The sequence below is a fragment of the Falco peregrinus genome, chromosome 11 (genome assembly GCF_023634155.1).
Source record: "Falco peregrinus isolate bFalPer1 chromosome 11, bFalPer1.pri, whole genome shotgun sequence".
NCBI classification, from domain to species: domain Eukaryota; kingdom Metazoa; phylum Chordata; class Aves; order Falconiformes; family Falconidae; genus Falco; species Falco peregrinus.
This window is the reverse complement of record NC_073731.1, coordinates 28,423,422-28,448,850: the sequence shown is the minus strand read 5'-3', so window position 1 is coordinate 28,448,850 and position 25,429 is coordinate 28,423,422. Positions and strand designations below refer to the sequence as shown.

Sequence of the window (25,429 nt, the reverse complement as noted above, 5' to 3'; positions counted from 1 at the left end):
CCTCCTTGGCTGACACGGGAAGATGTCTCCTCCACCACGGTGAGGCAGTGCACCTAACGGCTCCTGGCACACTCCTGCTCGGCTCCACCATGACTCCACACACCGTGGTGAACCCACGCCTGGAAGCAGGGAGCCTTGCCACGTACCTCAACGCATCAAATTCCCAAACCTCCTCCCCTCCAGTGCCGACACTAAAGCGCTCCCATGGACGGCATTTTGTATTTGTGCATGATGTGAGGAGGTACCGGGCATGTGGGCAAGCAGAGCAAGCATGATACAAGCCAGTGGCAGGGCTCAAATCAGGGCAGATATAAGCCCCCTAAATCTGTTGATGCTTTGGCAGCACCAGGCTTGGAAGGGAGTTGTGGCTGCGGCCACGGTACAGCTTCTTGCAGTGCTGTTGGGTCACAAGTCAACACAGGCTCCATTTGTTGGCCAACGCAGCATGGAGGTGTCAACACACAAGGCTTGCCCACCCGCCTACCAGAAACAAATCGATAGGCAACACCTCCAGGACCTCCAAACTCAGAGCCAGCACCAAAACAGCCCAATGCTCTCTTCAACGGAGAGCATTTCACACCAGGTGGCCACATCAGCTCCACCAGAAGCTGCGCAATACCCACTGAAGGCAAAGGTCCCTGCTCTCAGAGACCCATGGGGGAAAGGGGCAGTGCCCCACATGATGCAAGGAGTGGAAAGCAGGGGCTGGACCCCCTTTCAGACACCCCACCGCCCAGCTGAGCCACAACCGTCCCGCACGCCTTTCATCCCCCTCGCTCCCGCCGCGACACGCTCCCCTTGCCGGCAGCACTGCATTAAGGATTAGGTGGGATCAGACACGGGATAATACAAATGAGGTCGTGTTTGCTGCTGACAGTAGCTGCAAAGAAATGAGGAGCTAGTCTTCCCAGCCAGAGGGAAATGAGACGCTGTTAAACTCCGGGCTGGCAGGAGAGGAAAGGAGGGGTACGGCTGAGACCGGGCTAACGCAGCTTCTCTGCCCACAGGTTTGGATATATCCGTGCAGCAGCCAACGGCCCGCAGCTGCCGGGGGAAGGGACTCTCCTTGCAGAGGAGCCATGGCTCCAGCCAGGCTTCCTGGTGGAAACCAGGGCAGGTGGGGAGTGGAAGCAGCGGGGAGGCTCCCCACCACGGGAGGGAAGGCTCTCGCACCACCCCTGCTTGGCTCTGCCTAACTGGAGATGAACCAAGCCCTTCTGCTGTCTGGATGGTCCTAAATCATGAGTCAAGCACCGAACTGGTGATGCTGTTCCCCTTAACACTGGGCATCCACCAGCTGACATCCCCTCCTGGTTTTTTTTCCATCCTCACCTCCTCCTCCCCCCCTCAGCAGCTCTCTGCCCCCAGCTACAGGCATGCCTCCACCTCCCCTCGCCCCCCTGAGCCCTTGGCACCAGCCACAGTGTGCCTTCAAGCAGAGGGGAGAAGATGGTGACACAAAGGGCTTGGAGATACATTCAGGCTTCAACAGACATGCCGGAGCAAGCAAAAGCCACAATACCTCGTGGAAGGAAGGGTGGGGAGCAGAAACCCTGTGGATGGAGAAGACCTGCCAAGGAGAAGATGTGCTACTCCACAGACCCTTCCCAAAAAACCACAGCAGTCAGTGCTGAGGTCCTACCAGCTGCAGGGCAGGTAGGCCAGCACCGGTCCCAATACCTCTAGAAATCCTACCTGACTGCTTTTATATTTTGTTTACTGCTTGTAAAGGCACCTCTGGAGCACAAGCTCCAGCTGAGTGTTTTTGTGCTCCTCCTGCCCTCGTTAGAGCCCAAAGGAGAAAAAACTCTCACGAGATACAAAGAGCTCTGGACACACCACTGCAGGCTCCCAGCTCCAAGCTGGATGACCCGCCACTGGCTCGTGCACAGCCCTGGGAAAGGAGGGATGCAGAGCCCCAGCTGCAATGCCCACCACAGCCCCAGCAAGCCTGCACGTGCAGCCGGCAGCAGGACCGGCCCCTCTGCAGCCGGCAGCGTCTGATGCTGCTGCCCACATCAACGCAGATGCTTGGAGAGATGCGCCAGAAATAACTGGTTACACAAGCCAAGACTTTTTCTCCTACACAGGCAAAGACAGTTTTAATCCCAAACTACCAGGTACAGCTGAGCATCTAAACGCATCCCCGCTTTTTGCTGCGGAAGGAACAACAAGGGCAACAAAACGGACCTAAAAAAAAGTGCTGAGACAAAAGCTGTCCAGCGAGAGGTACTGGTGGCTTGTGACAGCTAGGCTGGTGAACATCTGTATGGCAGAGAGTTTCTGCTTTTGGTCTGCCAGCGACCTTTATGTCTGCTCTAAAACAAGGGCAATAATGCTCACTTAAGAGTCCCATGCTGAATTAATCGCTTCAAAGTGCTCTACGGTTCAGCAACAAGAGATAGGAAGGCAGCACTAAGTACAATCAGAGCTGTACTCAGCAAGACTAATGGTCTGTGCCATGCCATGGTCCCCGGTAAGCTGTCTCCAACACCACTTAATGCTTCACAGAAGGATGCGTGGCAGCCCCTGTGGAAGGGGTGCACCCTCCTCCCTTCCCTGGGTGGGCACCAGTAACACCTGCCCAGCACCCTGCAGCGCGGGGGTCTCGCCCCAGCCAGGCACAGCCACTGTGGTTGTACCCGCTTGTACCGCCCGGCTCTAAAACTGCTGAGCTGAGGAATACGGTGCTCAGAGGAGCAGGGAGAAAGAAGGAAAAAAAAATAATATCTAGCCATGCTAAAGGAAACAAATTACTTTAAAAGGCTTCCTACTCTCTGCCAACTTCTGAACTGCTCCTGGACTTTGCCGAGCACGCACCACCAGGCAAGGTGAGGTGCAGGCAGGACACGGTGCAGGCAGGACACGGCAGCGCCTGCCCAGGGGTTGGTATTTCCCAGGTGAGGGCCAGCACGACAGGATGCAGCCAGTGGAGGGATGCAGAGCAGCAAGGGGAGGGATGAGGGTTTTGGGCCCCATCCAGCCCCGCAGCAGACTTCCCTCGGCACCCCCTGTGGAAAGGACCGGTGTGCCCACAGCTCCCTCCCTGCCGAGCTGCTCATTCCCAAACCCAGCCCCAGCTTTCCACAGCCCAGTTTCCTTACAGGGATGTGGTAAATTCAATATATCAATGTATATGCACACATATATGCATGCACGCCGTGTTTTTCCTGCTCATTTACACACCCTTCCCTGCAAAGAGCCTCCAAGCTGTACTGCTAGAGCTGTCCCAGGGATGCACTCGGGGCACAGGGCATGTGGCCGCTGTGGCACGGGGTGACAGCCACGCACAGAGGGCTGCTCAGAAAGGCAGTGGTGCTGGGTCACACCTGCCTAAATACCCCATCCCTGATGGCAGTCTCGACAGCAAAGATGTGGGGAAAGCTTCGGACAAGTGAGCACAGGGACACCTCTTCTGAGCACCCTGCTGCTGCCAGCACACTCCCATCCTCTCGCTCAACACCTGCAAGGGCCTTTTTCCCACGCATCTGTCCAGTCACTGCTGAACCCACGCAGGCTCTCAGCACCCAGCAGATGCTGTTGCAGGAGGCTCTGCAACCACCTTGCATCCATCCACATGGAACCTGCCCCTGCCAGCTTCCTTTGATGTTCCCAGCTTTTGTCTGGGAAGAGATGGAAGGTATTTGCTATCCGCCCTTCCTCTGCCATTAATGATCTTCCAGATCTCCACTACCACCCCCTCTCCTCCATCCCCGACTAAGCAGCCCAAGCCTACTTCTCACAGAGAAGCCATCCCAAAGCCCCGATCACCCCGTGCCCCCTCTCTGCACCGCTCCTACCTCTCTGAGGTGGCAGGGAGCAAACAGCAGGTAGGATTTGCCAGGCATTCAGATGCCAGCACCCTGCCTGCCCTCCCCCCTGGAGCACCCACGGTTCACCAGCAACACAATCAACCTGCCCACCACGCTCCAGCCCTCAGCGCTTGCTACGGGGCTGGCTGCTCCCCCAGCATCACTCCCCTCCACACAGGAAAACCCAAGCACAAATCACCCGGGAGAGTCTACCCAACGGCCCTGTCCCCCACCTCACTACTTAAATGTGGCCACAAAAAGACAAGCAGCAAAAGCTCCATTATTCTAAAAGATGAGTCCAGGCTGCTAAAAGGCACCAGGGTCCTGGTACACCAGGACAAGATGTTCTTCCCCTTCACAAGGCGTTTAGCAGGGGCTCTGCTATTTCCAGCAGCACGGCTAAGCTCCAACAGGCTCGCTGTGGGGTACCCCTCGCCCCCTGCCCAGCACCAGCGATGCCAAGCGGGAATGGGCAGCCAAAGTTCCTGCAGCACATCTCTGCCCCTGGTACCAGGCTAAGCCCACTGGCCCAAGTCACTTTCCAAGATAAACGTGGTGTACGTAAAGGATAAAATTGAAATTCTTCTTTTCGTGTTTTGATTAAACATTTTATCTGTATTGGAAGCAGCAGGGAAAACACGTGGGAAATGTGAAGCGAGTAACCGCTCCAGCTCAATAGCAGGAGAAGCCAGAAGAAACACTAGTGCATCTAGGGCGAGCTCTGCAAGGCTCATTTTAAAATGTTCCTTCTGCCAACACAGATAAATATTTGAGAAAAAAAATATTACAGAAAAATTCAGTTGACTCATGAAAAGCAACCATGTTAAATATAGAAAATAAATAAATAAAGGGCAAAAGCAGTGGGATTTTAGCCCTGTTTTGAGCTTAGTTTTTGTTACAGCTTTACATGAGGAGCCACCAAGCTGCTTTTAACCCTCGGAGTGGGCAAAGAAGGTAGCAAAGTGAGCTTTTGCCATGCCCCTGGGCTCCCCCATCCCTTCCCCACGTCCTGATGGGACAGTTAAAGTGCGGAGACAGTGACTGTCTTGCCCACAGCAGCCCAGAAACTCTCTGTGGGATGTAAACCCACCAGGAATGTGTTAGCCCAACCACTGGGCTCTCCCAGAGCTGCCGGTATATAGGACAGCTCTTTGGGCACAGTCCAATTCAAGCTTAAAATAATAATAATAAAAAAATTAAAAAATAATAATAATTAATAAAAATATATCCCAGCTCCAAACAGACTCAAAAACCTTGGGACAAGCTGAAATTTAGGCTGCAGATGTTACGGCCAGATCCTGTGATTGCCAGGAGCCAAGCCCTGCAATTTAGAGGTGCCCTGGCACTAACCCACTCCAAACGCAGCTCCTGGCCCCTGCTGCGCTCATAAATTACAGACGGCAAAAAGGGCAAGCTCGAAGCGTCTGCACGGCCTCGGAGAGCTCAGCACTGATCTGGCTCACCAAGGCTTTTACTGGTCCCCAGGCAGGGCCGGGGGGCTCCTCGCTCAGATCGATGGGGAAGCCTGAGGCTGCCCAGCAATAGAGCCACGCGCTCCTCCGACCCCAGCGCCCAGGCATTAAGAGCAGGTGGCGAGGCTGTGCTGACAGGGGCCTGCCTGGCCGGGGAAGAGCGGGGCGATCGGTCGGGCATCACTGTCCACCCTGACAGCTCTCTCCTTCCACAGCCTGCAAGATGCAGCAGGCAAAGGATGCAAGCAGTAGGATAAGAGCCAGGGAGAGGATAAGCTCAGAGCCAGGCTCTTATTAACATCCCTCTCCTTTCTTCCACCCACCCCTAAAAAAGGTCCTTTTCTCCTTCTGCAGTGACATCCTCAGAGTCTCCACTGCAATGAGGTTGGCCTCAACACAGGGGTGGCCTGGGTGGCCTGCAGAGGTGAAACGGGAGAAATTACTCTAAGACAGATTTCTGTGGCTGTGATCAGCCGGCTGAAAAGCAGCAGCAGCAGCTCCCTATATAACACACAGCATCTGAGGCTACACCACTGATCCTGGCAACAACCCTTCCCTCTCAGCTACAGAAAAAGGAAAACGTACAGAAAAACGTACAGATATATAGTGATATATAGGAGACTTTTGTATTATTTTGCTTTTTCTAAACAGCCTGGTAAAGCATCACAGATTCGCTTTTCCCAAGCAGGAGACTGACATGCCCATGGCTAAGCAGTGTCCCCCCACCTGCCGTGCCACACTCCCCTCCGTCTTGAGCCCCAGACACCTTCTCTTCTCTACCAGTGCTGCTGGAAGACGCAGAGAGGAAGATGAAATTGCTATGGCAAACTTACTGAAACAGATCCGAAATATTCCTGACCCTCATCAGGCCACCACCTTTGCATTTATCGTGGCATCGGCTTTACAGGGAGAGAAGAGAGAAGCACATGCCTAGGGCTGCCGGGCCACAAAAGGCACAGCCCAGGCAGCCGGGACAAATACAAGCACTTAGTAACAGGGTTGTGGTTAACCTTTTGCAAATATTTTATGGACAAGCCTGCGCTTTCCTCAGTCATGAGTGATACCTGTTGCTCACGGCGGGCTCTGCATCCCTATGGCAGCCGCCAGTGTCACCAATGTCCCCTTCCATATGTCTGCAACACCCCATGCGTGCAGCAGGACCAGGGGAAAGAGGAGGCAATGCCAGATGGCATCAGTCAGCTCCTCCAGGAGGGTGCAAAGCATTGGGATGCCACTCTGCACCCCAAGGCACACCGCCCACTGCAGGTACCCCCTAAAGCATCCCCTCGGCTCCCGGTGTAGACACATTCAACCTGAAGCATCACATTTGCCCACTCTTCCCCAGACAGTAGAACAACTTTTGGAAAACCTAGTAATGCTGAAAGTGTTGGGCTGTTGCTCCTCCTGCCTTGCTTCAATGAGCATGGCTCAGTTTTGCTCTTAATTGCAAAGTCCCCACATTCTGCAACCCAAACGTAGCCGGAATTGAGGTAGAAAAGTAAAACTGCTTATCAATGAAAATCACAGCACTGCACTGCCAAAACCGAACGAGATGCACAAAGCAGCGAGCTTAAACAAGGAGAGGGGGGGAATGGAAATTACGTTAATAGCATGTTTTCATTCATGATCATCTGAGAGACTGGTACTGACACTGGAAGGTGAGCTACCCTCAGCCCAAGGAGAGGTGGCTGTTTATGAAACGACGTGGCTGCCAGTCGCCCGAACGCCAACATGAAGTGTCGAGAGCCACTGGAACACACTGCGTGCCAGCTGCGGGCAGGGGGAGCCAGGCTGGCAACAGCCCCCTAGGCAGCGGGAGGATGCTCTGTCCTCCACCTGGCAGTGGGAGGAGAAGAAAAAATCCAGAAATCATCTGCGTTATGGGGACGAGTAGCAGTCTGTGGCTTATAGGGTGCTTTTTTTTTTTTTTCTTTTTTTCATTGTAGCTTGTTTATTTAGGAAGAGGTGTATAAATCACTGCTCTCTCAAAAGCAGGCACCAAAGGACAGCTACAGGAGAGCATCTCTTTGCTTTTAAGAAAGCATTGCACAAAAATTATCAGAACTATTTAACGGGCTGTTGAAACAGCGTAATGCCAGCCTCTAATGTTATCCTGGTTCCTAATGATTTTACTAACCAAAGAGCTGGAAGGAGACCGACTTGGCACTCCTGGTCTCTGCAATTATATTCTGCTCAGACACAGGCAGGAATTAGAGCTGAACAGCAACAGGTAGGATGATATTTAATCCCCACCTCTATACCGTGACATTGTCTGGTTTGAAATAGAGTCCTTGTGCCATTTACTGGCAGTGAAACGAAAAGGATTTTACAAAAATCAATCCCTAAATGCGCAGACGCTGAAATGAATGGTTTCCTTTCTGTTCCGTTTATGGGAGGGCTCTTTTATGGATATCTATATGCCAGCATAAAAATTTCAGGAACAACTTTCTAAGTCTTCATTAAATTCAAGGGGACTTTTGTAGAGAAGATGGCTTTAAAAGAAACTGCTATTTCACACCGCAGCTCGTTATTACCCACAAACCTTACAGGGTGACACTGGCTGGTGACAGTGTCCCACCGCCGTGTTCCCAGTGGGCACACAGGAGCCACGGGGGAGGAAACCAAGGTCAAGGTCAGGATGGGACACTGAGCCCCATGCCCGGCACAGGAGCTACCAAACTGCAACAACGTGCCCTGGTCCACCAGCATCCCCACCCTTTCTAGAGTCGGTGGAGAGTTTCCAGAGGTTAAATTAAAACTAAGTGCTTTTGGGCTGGCCGAGGTGAATGTTGATAAAATACCTGATGAATGCAAATGAAAAAATATTTATTTCTTCCTGGCCCTCCGCACTGTTAATGGCAGAGGGTAGGTTTGGGAGGGGAGTGGGTTTTTTTGGAGGAAGCAAAAAGACTGCATGACCTGTTTTTTGCTTCTGAAAAAAAAAGTTTATCAAAGCAGCCTGCAAAATGAGATTGTTCAGATCTCTGCTTCCACAAGGATATTCCTTCCAAGACTGCTTTCCTGAAAGTGCTGCAATAATTCCTGCCCCAGAAGTGAGGAGGGGATGCCAGGCAAACCCCCGCATTGCTCACCAAACCCGCTCCACAGCCCCTTCTCACTGCCCAGCAGTGCCACTGTTAGCCTTGAAGTCCCACCCAGTGGTCCCAGCACCGCTGCTGCAGGTGAGGATGCTGCCACACGGCTTCCCCCGGCATCAGCCCACTTGATTGGCTGAACTGCCACTGCTCAGATGCAATGACTCTGCTGGCTCCAAGGGCTAAAAATAGGTGGGCAGATAAGAGCCAGGCTGGGCACACACGGTCCACAAAACCATGTCTCCTGATCTACAGGTGACATCCGCTCCCTGGCCTTCCTCAGCCGAGGAGAAGATGGTGACCCCACGGACCAGCTTCACCCCTGCTGGCCAGCAGCACTGACAGCCCTTTGCTAGTCCACCGGGACTGCCTCTGGGACAAGCCAAAAGGCAGAAAGCCACTAGCGCATCACCAGATCCTCTACCAGGAATAATTTTCCATGGGGCTTGCAACTATCTCAAATGTAAATTGGGATACAGGGAAAAATGTACATCCAAGCCCTTCGTACATCTGCAACGATCTGTCTTGTCTCTGGCAGCTTAACATCTCCAGAAAGATGTAGCTCTGCTGTAGGAAAAATAGCTCCTAAGTGCTCCCGGTCACGACAGATCCCGAGGCACATAGCAGAAGTTCACCACAGCCTCCTGGCCAATGGCCAGGCTCACAGAATTGAATTTCATCATACCCTCTTTCACCTCCTCCTTCAGCCACTGAGGCTTTTCTTCATCTCTCCTTCCTCACATTTCACTTCCAAGGGCGCAGGACTACAACAGCGTTGATTTTTCTTTTCTCCATACCCAGCCTCAGAAAACAAGTCATTCCCAAACTGTCCGACCAGGCACCTTGCTTCCAAAACCAGCCAGGAAGATGTAAATCTCCCCACGCTGGTTAGCTACACCCAGCTCCCTTACGAGCGATGCTTTCCCCCCATTTTTTGCCAGCAGGAGACCATCCTGAGTCACAAGACTTCTTTTTGCCCTCTCTTTCTCCTCTTCTTATAGAAGCTGTGGCTGAGGCTGGCCACCCAGGTGTCAGATCCTCCTGCTGCCAGCCATCGAGTGCTCGACCCCACAGAAGCCCAGCAGCAGCGAGTCCACCCATGAAGTCACTCTCTCCCCTGAAGATAACTTCCCATCATCCACCTTCACTTCTTCCAACCCAGGACCCACCCCCGTGAGATGCCCAAAACTCAGCTCAAGGCAGGGGCATGCTCCTGAACTACCAGCCAGGGTCACAGCTTCATCAGTGTTACTAACTTTTCACTTTCCCCTCTGATTTCTGGGTTTTCCCTATCAAAAATGACAATTCTTCAATGATTTTAGCTGAATTTAGCTCATTTTTAGTTAATTTGACTAAGATTTCACTAAACTTAGCTAAGTAGCTAATTTTACAAAGCATCTCCCATTAAATCTTCCCGTGCCTCCAAGTCCCCGTCTATAAAAAGAGAATCATTATCACCATTTTGTCTCCTGATGACAGAGGCTTTAAATCACTGCCACCCCACATCTGGTTTGCAGTCCACAGGGAGCCAGCAGGCTCTGCTCAGCTCCGAGTGGATAATTACCCACCGGTGGAGATGCCACCAGCTCAGCTCCCAACACCCTTCTCCATCCCCAAAGCACGGGCCAGGGCTGAGGGACACGTGCTGGGCAGCCCACAAACCACCACCACCTGCCAAAAGCGGTAGAAGACCGAAACCTTGGGGCTGACAGCCTTTCACCAGCAGGGATAAACTTTAAAACGGGGGGGGGGGAGGGGGACGGGGGGGACACACCAAAAAAACCCCAATCACACATACACACACACAAAAAAAACCCCAACAAAAAACAAAAAACCAAACATAAAACCACAGAAGAAAAGAAGCCCTGCTCAGGCAGGCAGCAGATGGAGAGGTTGCAACCTTAAGAGCCACAGAGACATTCAAACAATAGCATCGCCGCTCAAACCTTCCCCGCAGCTGTGGACAGCAGGACTAGAAATTGGGCTACGATTTCCCTCCATTTGATGCCCTCTGTTCAGTCTGGCACCTCGGCCCACGCTGCGATACCAGCTTTCAGCCTGACCGCACCATCCATGAGCTGCTGTCGGAAGGTGAGGGGGAAGAAGGTGGGGTGCTGGCGCCGCTCCGCACACGTGGGAACCCCCTTTTCCCTTCCCAACAGATCCCACTGCAGCACCTCAAGTCACCGTCGGGACCACGCTGATGTGCTGCAGGGCCTTGGGAACTAGATATTTCATTTCATAGTTCATCCACTGCGGAGTACACTATTTTCTTCCTGATTTTTACTTTTCTTTCCCTGCCCCCACCCTTTTTATTTTATTTTTTATCCGTTCCCCCTCAGTTCCCATTACAGCCATCATTTATCTCCAAGCACCAGTAAGCTGATTTACTGCCTCCATCAGTGCAGCTCTGGCATGAGCCGCGTGAAAAAGGGATGCAGCAAGCCCAACATACAAGGGGGACCGGCAGGACAAGGAGGAGGGACAGTGTGGAAAACCATCCCCCGAACCAAGACCACCAACGGCGCAATTTTCTTCACTCTCTTTCACTGCAGCAAATCTGTGAGGATGGGGCAATGCCAGGGCAGACGGACGGACGCCCTGCCGGGCACCCCGGAGATGGGAGTTTGGGGCTGAGCGCTCCAGGAGTGGAGAAGATTTGGACAAGGCGATGTGCCCCCCTCCCCCACCGGGCAGGGGAGAAACCTGCTCCATCAGAATCAACCCAGCGCATTTCTGCTGAGCACCTCGCTCGCTCTCCCTCTCCTAATGAACACTGTGACAAGCTCAAAAATCAATGGAGGCGCAGCGAACCCTGAGCCAAGCCTCCTGCCGGCGCCCAGCCAGGCGTCCCCGCCGTGCTGCTCTCGCTAACTCGAATCGACGGGGGAGCGATTAACCGACAGGTTCGTTAATGGCCACCCCGTCAGCACTCTTCTCACCAAGACCTTCTGAAAGCAAGCCACAGGAACGAGCCCTTTGTGGAGTGCCAGCCTTCTCCCTGGCAATACTGGTGCGGTGAGGAGGGGCTGCGGAGGCCACCGTGGTGCCCCTGGGAACTGGGCTTGGAAAAGCCCACGGTGTTTCCCCAAAGACAAGGATGCTCGGCTCAGCACCCCTCTCTCGGACACCCACGGGGCTTTCAGAGCCCCTGGCCCCACAAGCTAAACCCAAGTCTTTATGGCCAGGTGGGTACCACACATTCTGGGGACGAATGGGCAGCACTAGGACACCTCCGAGACAAGCCACCCGCCTGCAGTACCTGCGGTTGAGCAGGGAAGAGAGGACGCAGCCCTGGGAGACAGAGAGGAATGGGGAGCAGCCCCATGAGGGAAGCAGGGTACCAAGAACCTGCTTTTGGCTCTTCTCCCTAAAATACCTGCCAGGGTGATGCCCCTAGTGCAGTTTGCGAGGAACGAGGCTTTGATGGGGAAACAGCTGCATCCCGGCGCCAGCCACGGAAACCCATGAGCTGGGACAACAGTGCCGGCACGGCAGGGAACAGGCAGGCCCCAGACCCAACACCGACTGACCCACAGAGAACAAAACAACAGGGAGCAGCATCCACAGTGAATGCAGATGGGGCATCCACAACTTCTTGGGGCAACCTGTTCCGTGCTTCACCACCCTCACAGTAAAGAATTTCTACCTAATATATATTATTCAGTTTGCTGCCTTTCTCATCCATGCCTGGAAAGAGCACCAGGAGAAGCGGTGTGCACAGCAGCGCTGCATCATCCATGTATTGCCCCGACCCCCCCGGCTCCTCTCCCTCGCAGCACCCATGCCCTGTTCTCTTAACCTCTCTGCAAGGGGTTCACTTCCCACCTCATTTCATGTCTCTGAACCATTCCCTCTGTGTTTTGTTTCCTTAAAAAACGTCATTAAGAGATAGAGGAGGAAAAAAAAAAAAAAATGAGATGGGCAAACGGGAGGGATTTAACTCTGCCTTTGAATCTCCTGGCTGGAGGGGCTTCACACACTGTTCAGCGCGGCTTTGGTGATTTAATCGTCGGCACGATGCTACTGCAAACAGCAGCAGACAGCAGAGCCTGCAGGAGTAATGCTCCCTCTAACAGCAGGAATATTAAGGGCATTTAACAGCCCTTGTAATCACACTGTGGCTCCTTGCAAGAGCACAGCCAGGCAGCACGAGGGAAGGCACTAAACCACGCTGCTGGGTTATCACACTTCACCATGCTCCTTACAGCGTCTGAAATCAACCCCACTTCCAGGAAAGCAAGCATTGGCTTCCCAATATGTTTGCTCCAAACCAAATCCCACGTGGCAAAAGCCCTGAAACACATACTGGGATGAACTGGGTGGCTTTCAAGGCTCCTCCAGTGAAAGCTGGCCCGCCCCGTGTGGAACTTGGGTCCCTGTAACACAGAGCAAACATTAAGACCTTCAGCAAATTAATATCCCATACCCGTGTTGGATGCACCGGGAAAGGATTGCTGGAGGAGGAAAAGAAATCCTGAGCACAGCCTGAGTTCAGCTGCACCTCAGAACTAGCGACTATCACACTTTTCAGGTCAAGCGTTAGTCCGTTCTCAAAGGAAAAAGATCCCCAGCTTTTACACTTTAAAAGTTTTTACTCTTTTATTGGATTAAGATCATTCTGTAAAGTTCCCCATGATTTCGATGCAGAAGTGGCCAGTTATCTACTGCAGCCTACTGTAACAAAATGCCTGTGAAACACAGCCACTGCTGGCCTACCAGCTTGAAACAGTTTCTGGAAATTAGGAAAAGAAGTGGGAATTCATCTGCTTTATCTTTCGGATACAGGGCTGGCTGCTAGTTCTGCCTGAAGATGGGGAGAACATCTTTGAGACTCCAGCCTGCATCCAGAAGGAGAGACGCTGGCTTGCCCCAGGCCACCATCACAGCTGGTGCTAATGCCCACACCAGTGTTAATACTGGGAGATCTGCATCACAAATTAGTTGCTCCCAGTTAACATTTACACACAGAAGCTCAGAACTGTGTGGCAGTGAGATGGTGCAGGCAGGTTTCGGCAGGTGCTCCCCCCTCCCCGGTTATCTCAACACAACCTCTGCACCAGAGGGGAGGGGAATAACTCCCTGGCCTTTCAGTCACATTATATTGATGTGAAATTAATGGAAGCAGAATAAGCTTTTACCCCAAATACAGGTGCCCACACACAGGCATCACTGAGATTCAAAGGTGCAAATTACACTGTATTTAAGGAGCTCATTTCCAGCTACGGCAGGGACAAACCCCTGTGCCGGACTGACAGCAAGTGCCCCTCTCGCAGCTGCTGCCCCCCTCCCGCAGCTGTGGCCGCAGCACAATGCTCTGGTTAAGCAGCAGGTGTGCAAGAGTTTAGGTAAACGGCGGAGACGTTCTTCACTTCTGGGCTGCATTTCACTTAGAGTCAGGATTTGGCCACGATGCTGATGGCAGGACCTGATCTCCAAAGGATGCAACAAAGCACCAAGAGCAAAGGAATCCTGTTTTACACGCCACCGCTTGTGCCTGGTGGGGAAGGCCGACCGCACTTCACCTCCCAGCAGCTGGTACCCTCAAGGGCCACCGCATTTTCCTCCTGCTCCAAGCACGCCAGCAGAGCTTCTGCTTGCAAAGGCCAAATGGGAGCTGATTTTGCTGACGTTGCCTCCAGAAGGGAAGATGTCCTCATCTCCCCGAGCCCTGCAGTGCCTCAGGTGAGAAACAACAGCTGAATGACCTTCCTCAGCATTCAGATGCCTGCTGGAGCCCATCCTCACCTCAGAAGAAGGCAGATTTCATTTATATTTTATATTTGATTTTGGAAGCATGTTTCTTGAGTGCATGGGTGCACCCAGGAGGCCCCTGTTGAGGAGACACAGCCACACCTGTGTGCAGTAACACAGGCTGTTATATGGGGGCTGCAACCAAGCCAGCATAATGCTTTTCTCATCCTCCAATTCTTCTTTTTGCCACGTGCAAGTCTAATTTCAAGTTTCAGATATTTCACTTGAAAATGCCTTGGTGACCTCTGCTTTGAGAAGTCCTTCCATCTCCAAGCTCTGGGGCTGGGACTTCAAATTGGGCAATGACAGCCTCTCTAATGGGCTCAGATACTTCATTTTTCTCTGAGAACGCCACCAAACCAGCCAAAGTGAGAAGCCTTTGCAAAACCTAATTTTGCACAAAAACCTGACACTTCTTAAGACTGCAGCAGCTGAAGTCTCAGCAGATTTCAGGCTGTTTGCAGGCCTGATCTCACTGTTTCTAGCACTGCCCAAACCCCTCACACACCACCTCTGCAAGGGGGACGTACACCCCTATTTCTCCAGGAGCTGTGCAAGCACAGCCGTTACTGCTTGCCAAGCCCTTGGCCGCATGAGCATCGAGCACGACAGAAAAGTCTGCGTGGAAGTACGTAACGTTGCCCTCCATCTCGGGGCTCCAGCGTCAGCAGGGAGCAGCAAGGAACAAAAAAGGGGGCAGAGGTGGCCCAGCATGGTGGGTGGGTACCCTTGTACATCATCGCATCAGGGAGGATTCAAATACACCCGTTTCAAGGGGCTGAATCAAAGCAGTGACGGGTATGGCCGCATGCTCCACTTTAAAAATCTCAGTCCTGCTCTTTGAACACCCAGAACACTATTTTTGTGGGTAATTATATGGTAAAAAAATTTCAAAACTTAAGGAAAAAAAAGGCAAATTGATTTTCTCGCTTGCTTCCCCAAATTCCAACCCCATAGCAGAACCGCCACTAGCAGCTTTCCAGGACGTGTGCCACCCCTCTGCCACAGCAAGCTGTCCCTCCATCCCTGCCTCGCTCCATGCCACAGCAGCCGGGCAGGAGAGATGCTGCTGGCTGGCCCCAGGCAATTTGTTGTCTCCTCCACCCTAAAACTGGCTCTTTCCACCCCATGGCCAGCAGACAGGACTGCTGGGCTGAGCACCTCTGCCCAAGGGCTGCACAGTGGTCGGTTCTTTCTTTCCTTAAGCGACCTACACCAGGGATCTTCCTGCGGGATGGGAGGGCAGGATGGGGGGGCTCACGTTTTGCGATGCCACGAGGCGCACACCATGGGCAGCCTACACACCATGCACGGTTTAACTCTGAGCGTTATACAGATATTCATCCGTTTTGATCCCAGTTGTAGGAGCAGATGGCTGGTTAACACATGTTTGAGTCTCTCTCTCTCTCTCTCTCCAAATCACACCGTATTATCACGCTGGGAGAATGCAACGGGCATTACAAACACCATGGCTCTTCCCCGCTCCCTCCCCATCTCTCTCCTCTCTTGCCAAAAGGCAAGGCTGTGCAAGACAACAGCTTCCCTCCCAGCCTGGCTCCAGCAGCCCCCCTTGTCCTCCCACTGCCCACCCTCACCTTCCCCACCCAGACCCCCTGAGTTTCGCATTGCAGCGGGGCAAGGTCAAAGTGCTAAGTGGCTGCATCCCAAACATACCCCAAGGCAGATCCCGAAGGATACGAGAAGATATTAGCCCATCCCAAAGGTCCTCAAATCAACCCACTGGGTAGAGCAGATTACCCTGACCCCAACGGAAAGAAAAAAAAACCAAAAAAAACCCAAAAACACCCCTTTTAAAAAAACCCAAAACATTAAAAAAATCCATATTTAGTGACAAGACCTGACCCAAGCCACTGAAAATGAGCCTGATCACACCCATAACTCCTCCCTCCCACCTCTTCCCAATCTCACCTAACGACAAGCAACTAAAAATTCAAGGCACAACAAAGAAAAGATGTGCATGAACTCCCCCTGGCCCAGGGGGGCTGCAACCAAGGCTCACACCACTGAACATATTCATGTCTTATTTGCGAGCCATGTGCCTCCATAATGTGTTATGAGGTGTGTTTGTAGCCGGTGGATGCCAACAGTGGTCCTTGAGGGGGAAATGGTGTGTGGCTAAGTGCAGGCAAAGCTATTTAGAAAGCCAGGACAAAGCAGCCTTGCTCGTCTTGCTTGGGCCAAATTACAACCTTTGGACTGACTCCTTCAGTGGCTTCAACAAAAAAAAACACCAAAAAATGGATAATCTGTCTCAATTTCCTTGGCTCTGCAAATAACGTTTAGAGAATAGAAGGTGATTTCATAGCTTGTTTGGTTTTGCACCGCACAAACCCTCTTCTCCTCATATCGCTTTCCAATCAGGTTTATTGTTGGTGTTCCCACTAGCAAACCAAGGAGGGAAAAGCTAAAACCCTCACTCACACTTGAGGCAGAGGGGGGGAAAAATATTTAACAAATACTACTACTACTACTACCAATAATCTGTTATTCCCTTGTCTTTCAGCCTGGTCTGAAAATGAACCTGTTTTGCTTCTGAATCAATTCTCTTCTGGCACCACACTTCCTGCAGTCCTTTCCGAGACGAGATGCAATCATTAGCTCACTTGCTCCTCCAAATAATATCACAAAGCCGGAGCTCGAGCTGCTTTGTGGTATATCATCATTAATTCCTGCCTACGTGCGGCAAGGCAGGGTTTGGTGGGGGACACGAGCCCCCCCCCTCCAGCCCCACAAGTGCCACCATCAGTGCCTCTGCCTCCCTTCTGGCTGGGGACAGTCCCCGTGCTGGCTTGGTGGCATGTCCCCACGGACACTGTCCCTTCCCAAAACGCTTCTGTATGACACGCCACGGACTGCTACACCCTCTCTCCCTCAGGGCTGTGGTAAGGGTTAATTAAGGCTCATAAGGAGCTTCTAAACAGCAGGATTGAAGGCAAAATACGAGTACTACTAATGCCACCTCCACAAACAAAGCAGTGAACTCCTGCTGAACCTGTCACCGCTGATCATTTTCCAGAGGCACAAGTTAATGATGAGAAATCCTCATCTTCCTCCTCCTCCCAGCACCCTGTGCCAGGGGCACCCGGAGCCCCAGCCGCCCCCCAGGGAGACCCAACACCCCATCCCACAGCAGGCGGCTTCCCGGGTACCCTATAGACTGACCCAGCCTGACCCAGGGCTGCCCCCCACACACAGCTGTGGCTATAGGGGAAAACATCTCCCTAGGCAGCCCACCGTCTCCGGCTCCTATGGAAAATATACAGAGGGAGAGTGGAGCAGCACTGATTCAGACAAGCAGAAGATGGGGCCCAAGATCTCCTCCCTGGCTTGCTCTTCCCGTAACGCTGACTCCTGCTGAGATTTTGGAACCAAAAAGGGGAAAAAAAGGGTAGGAAATCAATTTAATTGCAGCTTAGTAAGCAACTGTGCTAAGTGTCACTGGCAAAATCTGAACATTTTGCTGTGAGAGAAAGGGGAGGGGGGAAATGGCTTTTTCACTGCACAGGAAAATGGATTGAGAGTGAACACAGGCACCCCCCACCCCCCATCATCTGCTCCTCACCCCTTCCTCCTTTTAACAGAAGGAAGCCAGCAAGAAACACAGCTAACGCCAGCAATCTCCTGCTTGCGCTACTCCAATTAATAGTCAATCCACTGCACCCTTTGTCGTTAGGCTACACGTAATTACCCCTTCACGGAAACGTCTTTCTTAAACAGATCCTGCTTTTGCTTTCTCTGCAGATACACTCCCAGTAATTGGTTTTATTGCACCAAATGCTGGGCTGCCCTCATGGAAGAAAATGGTTATAACCGTGGCGCTCCCTTCCAGCTGCAGTAGGTTGCTTTTGCATTTCCACAGCTTCTCCCAAGCTTGCTTTTCCCACCAGCAAAGAGACTGGAGCACAGGCAAAACACACCCAGAAGTACCAAACCAGCATCCCATGGGCTGCGTGCACTGGAGACACGCATCCGTGGACCCGAGGAAACACTCAGCTCACACCACCTCCGCTCAAACCCCAGATTCAGCTCCCCAGAGATTTGCCAGCCCGGGGCATTGATGCTGCATCTGCACTTGGACAGCTTAAGCGTGCTCTGCCCTGGCCTCTACACTTAGAACCAACCTCTGAGCTTTAGGAAGGAAAGCAAAAGCCTAGTCCCCGTACCATAAAATGCTCCACAGACCTGCCTTCCCCAGGCACGGCATTCCTGTCCACAGCCCTCGCCCTGCAGCCATCCCGTGTGCCCAGCTGCCCGCAGGATGCAGGGATCACACTGCAGGGCCAGGGTCAACAGATGCCTCAACGGAGCAAGCTGAAGCAAACCCAGCCAAGCCAGACCCTGGGCCACGAGCACATCAAAATAAATCAGGATTATATTATCTTATCAAGGAAAGGAAAAGTGAGGAGGAGAAAACAGCCAGGTTTTTTTAGTAAATAATCCACCTCTGTACGCATCCGAGGTGGCGAATGGATAAATAGATGCTGACTATCAGGGAAGATGTATTTTCTGTTGTCAAGCACGCAGACACTCCACAACATACGTGCTGTGCCTGTGACGCCCTGGCATTCAGCCGTGGAGCTGATTTCAGAGACCTCCCTGCTCAAAAGCAGAACTTGCTTTTGTCAAGGCCACCCCTCAGGGTCACCGAGTGCGCAGGGCCACCAGCCAGAGCTGAGCCCTCCTAAAAACCCAGCTGCAGGGGTGAGGGCTCAGGCTCTTCCCTGCCACCTACCAAGGGGACGCTACCACGCCAGCGCCCCAGGGATGCTGCAGCCCAAAGCGATCCTGCTGGGAGCGTGCAGGGTGCTCTGCAGGGACCCTGCTGGGAGACATGGATTACAAGAGAGACCGTGACACTCCTGAGCCCAGCTCACCCCAGCACCATCGCCACCTCCAACGCCCCTGCGGAGAGCAGCAGCCGGACCTTCCCAGCTCCTTCTATCCTTCCAAAGCAGAAATAAAGAGTTATTTTTCTGGTGCTCAGTACCTCTTGTCAACAAGACACATAGCAGCTGCATCGACATTTATTTAGCATCTCCCCAACAAAGCAGTAGAATCCTTGCATCCTCTCCCTCCTTCTCTGATACATTATTTTTAAAAGCACCAAGCTGGGAAAGGCACCTGGCCAGCCTGGTGCTTGCTGTTCTGCAAAGCAAACGGGTCTTGTTCAATCAATATTTATGCCCCCATCGGTCACAGCTGCAACATGGAGCTCTACCAGCATGTAATGGGGGTAAAATTCATTCATTGCAATTACCAGTGAAAAATCAACAGGGTTTTCATTGACTGCTTATTGTTTCACGGGTATCTCAGACAGCGCCTTGATGTGCAGAGGGTAGATTAATTAAACGAGATGTACAAGGCAGGCTGCTCTTCGTTTGTCCACAGCTGAGGTGACAGGGTGCTGACTCTGGCAGGGCTTCTCACCTCACTCCTGCCCCACAAGGATGCAGGTATCTGTACAGGGAGGTGGCCATGCCGGGAAAACCTCTTTTCCAAGCCCTCCAGAAGAAAAGCAAGTGCTTGAGAAATGGTACCCGTTGATGCACCTCTCCTGTCTCGTCCCACAGATGAGGACGAGACTTTTCTGGTCTGTAAGTCCACACTGTGATGGACATCACATCAAACACACCAGCAGGAGAGAGGAATGGGATTCCATCCCATCTCCTGCATCAGCAAAGCTTTGGACAAGGTCCTAAAAAGCCTGGGTTTGCTCCTAGAGATTCCAGGGTGGGATTTCACCAGTAAAGTGTGACCAAAGTTTCCTCTTCTCTCCCATCCTGGTCCTACCCCTGCCCTCAGCTAAGCCCCCAGCCAACACAAGCTTCCCTGGTGCTAAATGCTCTGTCTTTTTGTCCCCAACAGCTTTGCCACTTCAATCTCTTAATTGTGAAGATCTGAATTTTTGCAGGATACACAGTTATTTTAATCTGTTAAGTGGCTCTGCTGCTATAAAACTGACAGGAATTTAATATCGAGAGACTGTCAGCTGAGCTCCAGGTGCTGAGGCTTTCTAGATGGCGATGATGCAGAAGGAAGCGCAGGCTGGTGCGAGGCACACAAGCACAAAGCTGGCAAGCATCCCTTCGCACTGAGGTCCAATCCTGCAGGGTGCTGAGCACCCCAGAGCACTCTGAACAGGCAGCAAGGGTGCTGAGCCTCTCAGCTCCCAGGAGCCACTCCCACCTGCATCTGAACACACTTAGCTGTAGGAGCTGTAGCATTGCAAACACTAGTACACACCAAGTACATCAGGTCACTTTTTTTAATAAAAGGAACTTCTCCTCTGTAGTTTTTCTCTTGCAATCCAGCCCACAACAGATCTGCCTTCCCTCCAGAGGCTGTCAGCTGTGCTTCAGCCATTCGTCAGAGGGAGCAAGCCAGCATGCAGGAGGGAACAAAGAGAAATGAACACCCCAAACCCAACAAAACCCATCCTCCTGCCCCTCCTGCACACGCTGCTGGCCCCAAGCACCAGAGCCCAGACCCCCACCAGCCCCTCGCTGCGCTGGGGCTCTGCTATGCACCTGGCTCTCCTCTTTGGTCTGGTATGGATTCACCAAGTGGGAGAGACAGGATGACCACGGGGTTGTCACCTACTCCTCTCCTGCTCCCCCACGAGCACCCCCAGGCAGCCGGGCAGGGGGCACAGGCAGCAGCCCGCACCAGGGGAGCCAGCACGCTAGCAGCGCATTGCTGCAGAGCCAGCTACACACACTCCTCACAAATCAATTTGGGAATTTGCTTGTAATTAATCCCGCGTATCAGTTCCCCTCATTATTTCTTAATGTAATTAAGTTATTAATTTATATGTCCCGTCATCATCGTCCCCCCTCCCAAGGCAAAGCGAAGGGACAGCTCAGAGGGAGGCAGGGGAGATGCTGGCCAGTAGCGCAGGGCCACAACCGCAGATTACCAGCCCGGATCACGACAGCCTATGCCAAGCCCCAGTGCCACCTCCCTGTGTGACTTCAGGTGGGTCACCAACAGCCTGATTTTCCAAGAGGGCTGAGCGACTCCAATTCCTCCGGAGTCAACAAGAGCTAGAAGGATACAAAGTTCAATTAACCTCTCCGGGTCCCGGTTTATCCAGCCAGAAAACTGCCGGGACAGGCTGGAACTAATTAATGCTTGCAAAGTATTTCAAAACCTTCTGCCAAAAGGCCAGAAGGGCAGGAGGCACCGACGGGTCCCAGCTGATCCGTAACCCCAACCAGCCCCATGTCCTTACACCCTCACCCATCAGACTCGGCTTTCCCACAGGATGCGCGCACGGCTGCTAACTGGGCACCCGGCCGGGCCACGCGGGCAAAGCACCCGGCAGAGGCAGGAATGCTGCTGTGGCTCCTCAGCCGATTCATAGGGCTTGCTAAAGGACAGGGCAAGGGTAAGTTTTGCTTACTGCACCAACAGGGCTTGGTCTGCCCTTTGGAAAAGGAAAACCAAAAACCCAAACCCCAAGCGACAGCAGTTAATAACAGCACCAGAGGGATCGGGGATGTTGTCCCAGGAACAGCTTCATGGTCCTAAACGGAGCATGTTATTTTCTTCCATACCCTACCCCCCTGCCAGGAGGGAGTCCCACACCCTAAATCCAGCCTCAGCCTGCTCCGGCCGCCCCAGCACGTACTGCCAGAGGCTGCAAGAGGCAGCGAGGAGGAAGAGGAGGGAAAGGAGATGACAGGGACTGAGGGGAGCAAGGGCTGGCAGCAAGGAGGGCCCTCTGAGCCTGCCTGCCACCAGGCAGCAGTGGGAGACCCATGGAGAAAGGATTAGAGGGGAAAACAGGAGAAAACAGGGAGATGAAGCCAAGTTAATTACAACAGGCAGCTGCGCCCACCTCTCTCGGCACGAGCAGCTCAGGAAAGCTCAGCTACCACCATTGGACCTGTCCCAACCGCCTGGCTCTGCCAGGGCCACGGGAGGCCACGCCAGCAGCGGGTGTCAGGGGTAAGCAGGACTCAAAACCCACAGCAGACCCCTCACCACAAGGACCTGCTCCTTGGAGACCTCGCCAACCCCAACACAGGGTTCTCCACCTATAGGAAAAGTATCACAAGCCTTCCTGTGGGAAGCTGAGCACTGGATCTGGCACAGGATTTGGGGTAAAGGTGGGGGCACAGACCAAAATAACAGCAATGGAGGGGCAAGCTCTCCCTACAGCCAAGGGCGGCAGCTCCGTGAGCAGCGGCTCTGCCACTGGCCCTTGGCAAGCCACCAAGGTGCCCACCGGCGAGCTGGGGCACCGTGGCCTTCCAGCATGAGGCACATGCCGGGAGCCAGGCACGGGCAGCAGGAGACACTACCAGCTGGAACCTGACTTGAGGGGTCTAAAGGTTAACTCCACATGAGGCACGATACACAGCGTGCATATGGCTGCAGAAATAAAGCTTGACCCAGAGTGAAGGCAGAAGAGGGATAAAAAAACCCCAAAACACGTCAGAAAACATTGCCAGTGAAGTTGATGTGGATTTGCTCCATTTCTCCACTGGAGCCGGGTTACAAAGTTTGCACTGCCGTTGGTAACCTACTACCCCCACTAGTTTCTAAAGGAATTTGGGAGGGCAACTCTAACTGCTCAAGTTTGCAGCAGCAGCAGCAGCTGGTCCCGCTGGCCAGGGGAACGGGACACAGCTCCAGGCTCTGCTCTGGAACGCAGCATCCCTGCCTCTGGAATGTAGCATCCCTGCCTCTGGTAGCCATCAGCTCTGCAGCCGTTCAGAAGGGTTAACTGAAGTGACACCACATCCCTGCTCTCACAACCAGCTTATAATTCATACTGCTCAAAAGCTGTTTGCAAAGCCAAAAAATGCATTAAAAAAAAAAAGAATCTGCACTCAACAGATCTCAAGGGGATGCAACTGTTTTGATCGAAAATTCAGAGGAAATGAAGGAGAGGCAATTTTAGCAGTCAAATTGCTGGAGTTATGGCAACTTGGCAGTCGCAGCTTTGAAACTCGGGGCCTGATCCTGTGTGAAGGGAGAAGTTCACTTCAGCAGCTGCAGGAGCCCAGCCCGGCCTCTAACAGCATCCAACCTGCCCCTCGGGCAGGGGCGCAGGAGCAGCGAGTCAAAATGGGCTGCAAAATGGCAGTGACTGGGCTGCAGCTGGTGCTCAGCGAGAAGCAAGGTTCATCTCAAGGAGAATACAGGGGCTCACGTCACACAGGAGAGATCTGATTTAGCAATTTTTAAGAACGCCGTTCTGATAGAAACCTACTGACACCAAAGCACGGTTAAGAAAGCACTTGTCTTCTCACTGTTTTCAGTGACTTACTGCCTTCCCCCACGTAAATAAATAAATAAATGTATACATAATTATTTATTTTAGGGCCTGAAATTGCATAGACTCATTCTCCTCTGCTAGGATTGAAAGATTTCTGAAAGCCTGAAAAAAACCTCTTCAATCATTTTTATTTAAGAAAAAAAAAAAAAAACCAAACCATGGAAAAGCAATAATTCCTCAGGATGAAGAAATCAAAGTAAGCTTTATGAGTACTGACTTTTTTTTTTTCCTCCCCAATCAGGTCGTTAATTCAGTTGCAGAGGTGACACATGTACGAGACCCTCCAAAGACCTAGCCAACACGTATAGCTGCCATATGTCACGGGCCAAACACTCAGCTGGGTGTCACGGGGGCAAAAAAGGGGCTGGCACCCTTTCTCTGCCACGATAACCTTTAATCTCAGCAGATGTGCAGGACCTGGGCTCTAACCCCAGTGAATTAATTCAAGATTTACAACAGTAGAACCAAGCGCAGCATGGAATCTGCGTCCTTTGGAAAGTTCCCCCTCGGCTGAGCGCCGGCCGCTCCCAGCAGTTGGGGGGGGACGCAGGACCTCGTTACAAGGCGGCTGCTCACAGCCCCCCGGCTTTTCGCAGCACAGCCCCCCCGTGCCACCCCCCGCGTGGAGTGGGATGCTCTGCGCACCCCCCGCTGCCACCCCCGCTGCGCGCCGGGGACTCGGACACGCCACTGAAACACGGGGCTGTAAACGCACCCTCTGGCCACCCAGGCTGAGCCTCACACGGCAGCACCCCGACCCCCCACCCCCTCATTAACCACCACCGGCCATTAACAACCCCAGCGGCTTATACCTGCTGCAGCCCTGCCGCCCCCGGGCACCAGCCGCCCCCCCGGCGGTTCGGCCAGGGGGCAGGATCAGGCCCTTCTGCTTTAGGAGGGGGCTGGGAACCGCCGCACGACCCACCGGGGAGACGAGTCGCCCGCCCCCCACGCGTGACACAAAACACGCGCTTCATTTTCTTGGGGCGCCCCCCTATCCCCCGGCCCCGACGCGAGGGATGCTCGAAGTTGGCGGCGGGGCACCGGTGCCCGTGCACCTCCCGTGCATCCCCCCTGCCCCCCCGCCGGACCCCGCGGCGCGGGGAGCCCCGCCGGCGGCAGCCCCGCCGAACCGGCCCGGGGGGGGCGGGGACGGGGACTAGGGTTGCCGCTGCCCAAGGCCGTGCGGAGGAGGGGGTTCATTCCCCGCGACGGGGGGGGTAAGGCAAGATCCCGCTCCCCCCGCGCAGGCACAGAGCCGGTGCAAAACTTCCCGGTGAGCGCGATGGGGTGGGGGGGTCCCGAAAGCCGCCGGGAACTTCGTCCCGCCGCGCCCCCGCCTTACCTCCGGCGCGCGCCCCTCGGCCCCCGCCGCCTCCAACTTCCTCCGGGCCCCGAGGAAGAGGAGGAGGAGGGCGGCGAGCCAGAGCACCCCCAGCACCGACAGCGCCAGCCGCCGCGGCGGCCGCCTCATCCTCGGCGGGGGTGGGCACAGCCGGGGGGGCCGGGCAGCGGGGCGAGGCGGCCAGCAGGGGCTCGCCCGCCCGCCCGCCCGCCTCGGAGCCGCTGGTGCGAGTCCCGGGCTGTGTGTGCTCTGCAGGGGAGGGGAGGAGGAAGAGGAGGAGGAGGAGGAGGAGGAGGCGCCGGGAGGGGGGGGGGGGCTGGAGCCGGTGCCGCTCGCCGAGGGAAGGTGCTGCGCCCAGGCAGCACTGCCCTCACCGCTCCGCCGGGGATGGGGACCCCGGGTGTCACCGGCTGGGGGGGTGACGGGGGTGACGGGGGGCGCCCATCTCACCGCGCCCCGGGTGTGGGTCCGGGTCCCATCCCCCCGCAGCGCCGCCGCCAGCCTGGCCCGGGTCGGTCCCGGTCCCCGGCCGGCCGCGGGTCCGCGGGACGGCACCGTTGCACCGGGCAGGGGAGGCTCAGACACGATGGGAAGATTAATTTATCCAATTGAAACAGCAGGGGGAATTCAGGTAGGTGGAATTT

General features: G+C 53.8%; 1 protein-coding gene across 1 annotated transcript in view; it reads right to left on the bottom strand.

The window, feature by feature from the left end:
• Positions 1-25,045, bottom strand: part of GALNT14 (polypeptide N-acetylgalactosaminyltransferase 14) — a 101,187-nt gene extending 76,142 nt beyond the window's left edge. The window contains exon 1 of the mRNA XM_055816541.1: positions 24,786-25,045. Within this exon, the coding sequence (XP_055672516.1) occupies positions 24,786-24,914 (129 nt within the window). The 5' untranslated portion in view covers positions 24,915-25,045. The remainder of the gene's footprint in view (positions 1-24,785) is intronic.
• Between the last annotated feature and the right edge of the window lie 384 nt (positions 25,046-25,429).